General features: G+C 30.4%; 2 protein-coding genes across 2 annotated transcripts in view; one reads left to right on the forward strand and one right to left on the reverse strand.

Annotated features, from left to right (window-relative positions):
• Positions 1 to 10776, reverse strand: part of CngA (Cyclic nucleotide-gated ion channel subunit A) — a 609564-nt gene that overhangs the window by 364525 nt on the left and 234263 nt on the right. The window lies entirely within an intron of this gene.
• Positions 1 to 10776, forward strand: part of LOC106682316 (facilitated trehalose transporter Tret1) — a 58411-nt gene that overhangs the window by 37361 nt on the left and 10274 nt on the right. Inside the window, exon 4 of the mRNA XM_014423110.2 lies at positions 10235 to 10528. Coding sequence (XP_014278596.1) covers positions 10235 to 10528 — 294 coding nt within the window. The remainder of the gene's footprint in view (positions 1 to 10234; positions 10529 to 10776) is intronic.

Genomic DNA, 10776 nt, shown 5'->3' on the forward strand with positions numbered 1-10776 from the left:
AAATTAAAAGATTAAAAAACGGCTTTGAATAATTCGTTTAAGATAAAAAAAATGAAATGTCACAAATAAAAAATTATAGAATTTATTTTTCTAATATATAGAAATAAATATTTGTTTATGCGCTGCCATACCGATCATCCAATTGTAATGGGGCCTTTTACTATTAAATTTGTGTTCAAAATTTCAAAGGAATTGAATTTTTAAATGTTTAGGATTTTCCTGAGAAGGATTCTGATTTTTTCAATAAAAAAAAAAAAGTTATTAACAAAATTAAGTATTTTTGGAGTGTAGCTCAGAAAGTATATATTTTTTCACGATTATTATAAGCCAATCGATTTGTCTGTTTCTAAGGAATAAGAACAAATTAAACGTATTCTATTAAATATTTTTTTATTCAATAAAAAAAAATATTCTTAGGATTTTAGTAAAGTAGGTAAAAAAAAATTTTTATGAAAAAGCAAATCGTATTCGTTTATAGTCATCTAAAATCTTTAAATACTATTTTCCAAAGAAATTTAAAATTGAAATTTTTCATCTTGATTCATTTAGTGGATTTTTTTTTTCGTCTGGTGAGTATTTTTCATATAATCGTTTATAACTCCTTTTCATTTAATCCAATTTCAAATTTAATATAACCATTTGAAAGTTGAAAGCTGAAAGCTGAAGAAAAAAACTCATTTAACCTACATTAACATGTATATATGCAATAACATAATTTAAACTTAATGCTCATGTAAGGGCGAAATATTGGTTTCAAATAAAGAAAAACTTTTTTTTTATAAAACGTTTTATTTTATAACTCCGGTTCTAATTCGTTTAATTAGATCCGGTTTGTGCCGTATGGTACAATTTATTGAGGCCTAAACCCACAAGTTTAGTGTAGATTTGCTAAGACGTGTAGAAGTTATTTTTATTTTTTACCATCATTTTTATTATTTTTTTGGCGCTATAAACTGATTGATTTAATCAATTATCCAATGAGTAATCAACTAAATATAAAAATTTATTTATAATAATAATAATAAATAATTAAGTAATTTATTTAATGTTTTAATCGTATTCAATTAAATTATCTAGATCTCTAAATCTAGCAAATGCAAAGTCTTGCCGGATCTGTTAGAAATTAAAATAAAATTAATGAAAGTCTCAATAAAATTTCATTTAGAAAAATATATTTTGTAATGATATGATTAGTTTTACTATTTAAGATTCTATAGCAACTGGTAAATAATAAATAAAAGCCAGTTGGTATTAACTAAGACCGATAAATAAATTTATATATAACTACATTCATTATTTAGAAAAATTCTTCACTGAAAGTGAAAATAAACTCTCGAAGTAATGATTTCCATTTATCTTTGAGCCTGTGGATTCCTAGACTGAGTTATCTCTGGGCCCTTTCTTTATGGGGTAGACCAACTCAGAATTACCTAGCTGAATAGAAGGGCCCTGCAATAGGGAGCCCAGCGGCTTGGAAAAGGGCGACAATAGAGGCCTCTTCATGTGAGGCTCTAACGGCCTTCAATGCCAGCCAGCATTCCACAAAATACAGTTGGTACCAACTTCTTAAAAACACCTTTATTGAAAACGAAGAAAGGAGAAAAAATAATGTTAACTCAAATGCGTTAAACTTCTAGATCATTTTCTTTTTCGTTTATAAATGCGATCAGACCTTAAAAATAAAAGAAACGGTTATTCTCGATCATTACTATCTAAATATTTAAAAACAGATCAACTTCACTGTTTTAAAGATCACTGTATCTAAAATACGATAATACATATGAAGCTGAAGTTATAAGCGGTTTATATACTATAATAATAATAATAATATTCTTTTTTTATTTTGGGATTGATCCCTTAGAATAATATACATGCGTCAAAATTAGGCTATAGACCTTAGAGTAAAATACAAAATAAAATAAAATTATATAACGCCATAAAATATAATACAATACTGAATTTGAAAAGATAAAAATGAATAACAATAATTAACAGAATATATAAAATAAGAAAAGATATAAAAATATGAAATATATTTTAAACTTCCAATTGTTATTCTTCCGAAATAGGGTGGACAGAAGGTAGTCGAAGATACGAGATTTGAATATTGGAAGGGAATTAGAACCACGAATCTTTTTATCGGGAAGAGGAACGGGTGAGGAAAGATCTGTCAAAGGCTGTGCTCCGCTGTTACAAATAAGTCTGAACGCCGTGAGCGGGTATTGCGGGAATCCAATGAGGATTTAAATTGAAACATATCAGAGGTGTACGATGGACGGCGGGATTGGATAGCTTGGTAGAGGAAGATAGCAAGAAAAGATTTACGACGGAAGGAGGGTGTAAAGCCACTTCAAATCTTCATAAAATGGGGAAAGAGAGGCGTCGCTGGGGACCCCAAAGATGAATCCTACAAAGCAATTATTTAACCGTTTTAATTTTGCTTCGAGATACCCAGAGACACCACCGTAAACCACACAGCAAAATGTGAAGGAAGTAACCAGGAGCCTACGGGTTTCAAAATGAAGAAGGTGACGAAAATAATTTAAACACTTTAGGGTGCAGAAGGTACGACGGGAAATATTGGAGACGTGGTTTTTCCAGGAGGGAAATTGGACTGTAGTGATTTTTTTTTCTCGCGTTTTACAAAAAAATTAGTTCCGTATATATTTGTCTGCCTGTCGGTCAGCAGTAGAAATGTTTCCGGGCATAATCAATAGAACCGTTAATCTAATTTTGATAAAATTTTCAGTAGTTGTGCAGTTTTTATCTAGTTGGTCCTCTATCAAGTTTATCACATTCCATTAACTACTTTCGCTTACTCATGCGTAAACGTATCTTCTACGTCACACCTATATTTCGAAACCAATTAGTCCTATTTGGGCCATTTTTTTGAGAATGTAGGGGATAAGTGTAGAACGGATAAAATTTTCTTTCTGGATACAACTATATTTCAACAATGTCCCTTAGATTTTTTTTTTCAAAATATAAATCATAAACCTTGGAATGTAGGTAAATTATCAGCCCAATTGAATTTTAAGAAAATGGATAATTTCGTGAAAATATGATCAGTGAGGAAGCTATACTTATGTATATACTTAAAAGACTTTTTTAAGTGAACCATTGAAATTTCGATTTTTTTTTAAATTTCGAATATTGTACTTTTATAAATAAATATTTTTATTTTTAATAAACACTTACAAAATCTTTGTATCCCTTAGAATATTAAATAAAATATTTGTCGATATAATTTAGAAGAACTAAAAAACATAGTGGTTCATGAAAGCCCCTTACTCAAGAACGTTCAAGTTAATCACCTCTCTAATTATACCTTAATTATCTGTATTATAATAAAAAAAGAAGCTATCTAAGGTCTTGTATGTTTCGATGAACAACCAGAATAGTAGTAGAGCCATACGAATTTGAGATTATAATTTCACCACTACAGTGATGATTTACGGGACCCTAAGTTACAAAGGAGAAATCTGGTGTGGTGACAGGTATAGGGGTAGGGGTTTCGTAACACATATGGATAAGAGGGCTGTACACCGGAGTGAATTAATGGAAGCACATTCAGGAGCCTCCTTGACGGATGATTCCAGGATTATCGCAGCGTTCCAGCGATCTAAAGGATAACTAATCGTCGCTAAGCCAGCACGTAAAGAATGTCCACTGCAGGAGTATCATCCCTGGACTTTTTCTTTATTTGAAAGATCAATTGGAACATATATGATTTGAAAGGGAACTCCTATCATGTTTTTCAGGAGATGGTTTAGTTTGAAACAGATGGGAGTAACTTCTTAGATAAGAACATGATGAAAAGGGTCGAAATATATCTACAGGTCTGATTCCTTTGATATGCCTGAAACATTATAATAACACCTAAAATTGTCGACTAGAAAATGCTGAACCGTGGTTTTCAAATAAAGGGTAATTAAACAAAAAAAATCCCCAAAAATTAAAAAAAAAATCTGATTTAGTCCAGTAAAATTAGGATTTTGGTTGAAAAATCCAAGTAAAGCTGGACATTGTTTTAATTTCATTATAAATAAAATTTATGCATACAATTAAAATGAACAAAATTTTGCATTTTAGTAGGCTAATGCCTTAAAAATTATTAACTCCGTATTGTCATTGTATTTAGTTTTTCTTCTACTTCTATCGTCTCCTACAAATCCCGTTTTTTTTTTGTTTTTTTTACTTAAATGAGTTTAAATTAATGAAAATTTGGTTTGTTCTGTATACTTCTTAATGACAAAACTCCCGTTGGAACAAACCCTACCCTCCACCCTCTAGTAACTATAAAAAAATTGATGCATAGTTAAATTTTTTATTCATAATTTATCAAGTTTGATTATCTTTATTTTCTCCCTTTCAATTTTCTTGATGCTTTTCTATTAAAAACTTTATAGTTATATATAAATAGTTATCATCACATAAAATGTTTTTATTTCAGTACAAAATAAAGATAAAAGCAAAAAAAAAAAGTTGAGGGAACTTCAATTGTTTTTTTTTTAGGAGGTGGTTTAGTTTGAAACAGATCGAACTAACTTATTAGATAAGAGTATGGAGAAAAGGATCTAAAAATAACTGCAATCCTATGATATCTCCGAAACAATAGAAACCTAAAATTCTCGACTAGAAAATACAGATGGGTTATTTTCAAATAAAGGGGAATTAAAAAAAAATTAAATAATCAAAAATGAAAAAGAAATTCTGATTTAGTCCAGTAAAATTTGGATTTTGGTTGAAAAATCCAGATAAAGCTGTAAATTGTTTTTACCAACGTATTCTGCCTCTTTTTTAGTTTTCCTCGATTTCCATGGTGAGCTTCAAGCGGCATTTTCATAATCATTGAAACTTTCCGACATTTTAAAATAAATTAAAAATAATTCAAAAATTAAAAACTTTTATGGAAAAAATGAGTAGTTATTAAAATTTAGAGCATTAAATTTTACTTTTAATGACTGCCATAACATTAGACTTGGATCAAGGGGTGTTTTCAAAACAATAGTCAAGTAAGTGACTAATTTTTCAATTTTTTCTATTGTATAAATCAATTATGGCCTTACGATCAATTTTATCACAAAAATGTACAGACTAATACTTGTTGATAAGAAAACTAGCTTTCTAATTACTACATTATGTTTTAAACTTAGCCAAATTAATTATAAAATGACGCTTTAACCATTGAATGTTATGTTTCGGGGACGAAGTTTATTTAATTTGCGCAATAAATATATTAATTACAAATATAATGAAAACCTTAAATTATGGCGAAAATGAATAAAAAATGGCGGCTGTTTCAAAGCGATAAAAAAACTTAGGAGCTCTATATCTCAAAAAGTAGGAACAACACAAGAAAACCTGAGAGAACGTCATTTAAAGAAGAACAAATTTGCTAAAATATTAGCCCTGAAAGAGTTGTTTACGTTAAATAGTTTTCGAGATAAAGCTTTTTAAAAAGCAAAAATTAAAAAATTTTAATAAAATGTTGTATGGGATGTACTGAAAGATCAGTAGTTAGTGAATTTATTTTGAAAAATCTATATCTCAAAAACCATTTGACGTACAGATGTCTACTAGGACTCAAATTAAAGCTAGTCTAATGAACTATAAAGTATTTTATGATATTTATCTTCGTAGGAGTAATAGTTTACATGAAATTTGCTAAAATAAATTGATTTATAGTTGTTCGGACAAATTTTCATTTGCCAAATTTATATTCATATGTGAATATCATAAAAACTGTGATATGTGTCATAAACTACTTTATAGTAAGTTGAATTTGCTTTATTTTGAGTGTTGCCAAACATATATGCGTCTTATGGATCTAGAGATATATTTTTTTCAAAAATCCAACATTTTATACGAACAACTATAAATTAACATTTTGTGAGTTTATTTTGTCAAAGACTACTACTCCTACAAAGATAAACATAATAAACTATTTTGAAGTAAATTTAACTAGCTTTAATTTGAGTGCTGACAAACATAAATCAAACTTATAGTCCGAACAACTACATATAAATTTCTTTTAGCAAATATCATGAAAACTACTATTCCTACAAAGGTAAAAGTCATAAACTTATTTATAATCCATTAAACTAGCTTTAATTTGAGTGCTAATAGACATCTGTACGTCTCATAGTTCCTAAGATATAGATTTCTCAAAATAAATTAGCTAACTACTAATCTTTCAGAAGATTTTAAAGAAATTTTGCTTTTTAAAAAGCTATATCTCGAGAACTATTAGACGTAAATAGCTCTTTTAGGGCTAATATTCCAGCAAATTTACTTTTCTTTAAATAATGTTCTCTTAGATTTTCTAGTGTTGTTGGTAGTTTTTAAGATGAAAAATTATCTCCGAATGAAAAATTAATGTTTTTTAAGCTTTTGAAATAGCTGTCATTTTTTATTCCCCCTACCTATACTTGGCAGACTCATCAATTTTGACCAGTAATTATACATAGTTTTCATTAAAGTAATCTAAAATTGGGTTGAGATGACTGCTAAGATGACCTTTGTTTCTTCCCGGCTCTTGTACTAAAACATTTTCCCTAGCCCACAGACATCAAACTATCTTTTTTTTTCACTTAGGCATGGAACGGGTTGGCCAACGGAAATTTGACTGTCGATGAAAAAAAAAAAAATGGCCTCTGAGACATACTTTGATTTCTTAGTCTACATCAAGAAACGAAATATAAACAAAACAAAATAGGTAAACCTAAGATTTCATCTAACGAGAGTACTAAAAGCAATCCATAAGGGGAAACATCCCTGTAAAAGATTAAACAAGAATGGGAGTGCTATTGAGATAACAGAAGATGGAGGATAGGATTCTCCTGACAGGCTCATTAATCTGCAACCAGTGCCCCCTTGATTAGGGCAAGCCTCTGTAGCTCCTCTCGCAGTTTTCCTTGTTCTTATTGCGTTTTGTTGGTATCCCACTTCTGAATTAACAGCGTCCGCGTATGTTTAAATAGTTCCCTACTTTAACACAGTGCGTTTTCATATACCTTAAAATGATAAATTTACATTTTTTTTTACAGTACTAATTTTTTTTTACTGATCTTAATCTTTTGACAACATATTTACGTATACCTTGGAAAAAAAATTGAAAAGTTGTAATTTTCCTATAAGAGAGGACCTTTAATTTTATTTTTTCAAAAGTTGGTGGTAATATAATTAGCACTACTGTCAAGTTATTCCCTTACGGTCCAAATTTTGAAAAAATCAATGGTTATTAAACTATATTATAATTTTATTACCCTTCTTCATTACAAATGTTCGAGGTTCGGACGGGTTTAAAATAAGGTGATTCTTTATCACCAATTTTATTTAATCTAGTACTGGAATATGTAATTAAAAATGTGATGAATACTAAAAAGTGATTAACTTTAGATGGTAAAGTACAGGTTCTTGGGTAAACTACAGAACTAAATACAACTACGTTGGTAAAATCTAGTAAGGCACTAGGTATCGAAATAAATACGGACAAAACAAAATAAATGGTCAGCAGTAGAAAAGGGAGCAATTTCGGTGACATTGATATAGCAGAAAATACATTTTAACAGGTTAAAAATCTGTACTGCTACAACCCATGAAGGGTCAGGCGTGCAATACTTGACCAACGGTTGTGCAAGGAGGTGATTTGGTCAAAATCACGGTTGACCGCTAGATTTGTACCCACTTTATAGGTAGAGTGAACCCTGGAGAGCTCCCGGACCCACAGGGTTGACTCAACGGCTATAGGTAACACATAATAATTATCTACTACACCCGGATTCAAACCCAGATCCTTGGAGTTAGTAGTCCATTGCCTTACCAATGAGCTACCCGCTCCCCCATTTGAACAGGTAGGTAGGTTTAAGTATATGTGTTTTAAGGTAACTAGATAAAACGAGATTGCTGAGGAAATAAAACCGAGGTTGAAGGGTGGAAATGCCTGTTGTTTTTTTAATTTCGAAATTGCTTATCTTGTGCTTTCCATCCAAAAAACTTAAAAGTTGGACTTTTAATCTATTATCCTTCTTACTGTTCTTTATAAAAAAAAGTAGCCTTCTACACAAAAGGAAGAACAGCACCTTAAGGTTTTTGAAAATAATTTTTAACGTAAAATATTCAGACCGAAAAAGGATGAATTAATGAGAGAATCTAGAAGGTTACACAATAATATAATTCAGTTTGTGGTATTGGGGCGTATAAAATGGCCGTGTAAGGTTGTTGAGCTTAGTAACGAGCGGATCCCTAAAATGTTAATATACACTGAACCAACTGGTAAATTTTCAAGAAGTAAATCAAAACCTAGATGGGAGGATTGCATTAAAACTGATTCAGTAGATTTTTCATACCCAAATCTACTGAGGTGCGTGCGTCACAGGAAAGATGTTTGTAGAGAAGGATTATCGTCGAACCTTTGGGTTCGCTAAACCTTTATTATAATTATTATTTTAAGAAAAAGATATGTTTACAATTGAATACAATGCAGTTTCAATTATGATTATTAACAGAAAAATCAAATAAATGAGTATTTTAACATTATTTTGTTAACATTATTTTTTGTTAACATTATTATTTTGTTAACATTATTTTTAATAGTATTTTAACATTATTTACTAATATACCCCAGTATTATTGCGTGAGGGAGTAAGGGTTCACCAAGAACATTCAGAACTCACACTGCCCAACCATACACCCGACAAATCCAAAGCTTTTTTTATATCATTACTTGAACGAACTTTCTGCAGTATTGGAGGCCAGAAGGCTTCAGAAATAAAATCTCTGGGTTCCAGATACGAAAGATTTGGTACCATCAAATTCGCATTGAAATGTATAATCCATTTACTGTACGATCCTCCCACTAATCCACTAAATTTAAATTTTCAATTCGGACCTCAATACTTGCAGCACGATATAACATACATACATACTTAAAATACATACATAAATAAAAAATGTTAACGTCGAGATATTTTTTTTTATTTCCCAGATTTCATAATATATACCCAATTCATCATGGTTATAAAAGTATATAAGAGTTATATCGTAGTCAGTAGTCCACCTGTTAGTTTGCGAATAGTTATTAGGAAAATTTGTTATAGTAAAATTATTTCATGATCATTATTAAGTTATTCATTTTTTTTTCTATGACACTAAGTTCATTTAAGTGGGAAAGTCAACAGTATCTAAGCACCGTTGTTCCAGATAGAAAAGTTTTTCAAAGTAATTAAAAGAAACAAGACTATTGCTGGCGAGTAGGAGGGACATTTAGAGAACATCAATCATAGGGACATCAATCGTGGGCAGTAACATTCAGAAAACAGAGGTCAAGGGAGAGACGTTTTTATTTTTGGTTTTTTTTTACTCTGCAGTATCTTCTACAACGTTTTACATTAAATATTAACTTTTCTAAAATCTTTGGCTTTCCAACGGTTTATTATAGATCTATATTATTCTTCTGAATTCCTTAAATATGTTTTAAACATGGGAAAAATATTTGTCCATTGTTCGCCTTTAGTTAGTTATCAAAATTTAGTATAGTTCATATTTGTTATATTTACATACTTTTTATCTCACTAAAAATCAGATATGATTATTCCAAATTAAAAAAATTGGAACCTTTTTTTTTTTAAACTTAGGCATTTATTCCCTTTCCTCAAACTATTTCAATGAGGACCATATACTGATACATAGAGTTTGTCAAAATCGCAAGAGGTAGTTTAGACAAAAAATACGAGAAATCAGTTCTATAAAGAGCCACTTCCGTTCAACTGATTTTATTGTAAAATTATAAGAATTTGAGCTAAGCTGTTCATATATACAGATCATTTTAAAGAAATTAGTTGTTTAGACACTGGTGTTCATCCTCGAGGTAGAAGGCACCTAAGTATGATGTGAAGGAGCAGAGACCAAAATAAAGTGTTATTTCTTGGAAGCTGTGTGATACTCATTAGCCCCATTCAATAACCCGCATTTGCTAAAAAAAACTCGTATGCCGTCAATGATTAGATAGAGAGAAAAGAAAAATACCAATATGATCCTACTATACGGTGATAATGAATCAAATGTTATTTGCATTACTTAAAAAAATTATTATCCGTTCATTTGATAACTGAAACAGATTTATCTGATATCTAGCGAAAAATAAAAAAGCTATAGAAAAATAAATTCATAATAACTTAGATAGGATAATAGAGATTATCAGTAATTTAACACTTATTATTGAACTGCCCAGGACGCCGTTCACCACACCCAGAATGGCAGATTTGAAGTGCTCCTAAGCAAACAGAACAGGCGCGCCTTGGCGGTAGCGGTTGGAGCGATGGTTGTGAAGCAGATGACTGGAGGCTGGGCACTGGTCAGCTATTCTGGACCACTGCTGGAACAGGCCGGTGTACCGCCTCATCTGGGATCTGCCATCCTGGGAGTAGCCAAGCTAGTGACATCCGTGGTAACCATCTTCCTAACCATAAAGTTTGGCATAAAGAAGCTCATCAACGTGTCTTTAGCAGGGATCTGTGGGACTCTAGTAAGTTCAATAGTAGACCACTTCTTTAACTAACACAGGTTATAACGTAATCATGTAATGGTATGCAAAACAAAGTTCAATTTCCAATATATTTCCAATAATATTATTTTATATATTTAATTATAACATCTAATGTAATATTAATGATTAATATATTTAAAAAATCTATAAATGAAATTAATATTAATTTTATTGTGAAATGTTGCTATATGAACTTTGAAATCTAAAAAATAAAAAAAAATTAAATA

Source organism: Halyomorpha halys, unplaced genomic scaffold, assembly GCF_000696795.3.
Source record: "Halyomorpha halys isolate HHAL.00 unplaced genomic scaffold, Hhal_1.1 Scaffold23.1, whole genome shotgun sequence".
NCBI lineage: Eukaryota > Metazoa > Arthropoda > Insecta > Hemiptera > Pentatomidae > Halyomorpha > Halyomorpha halys.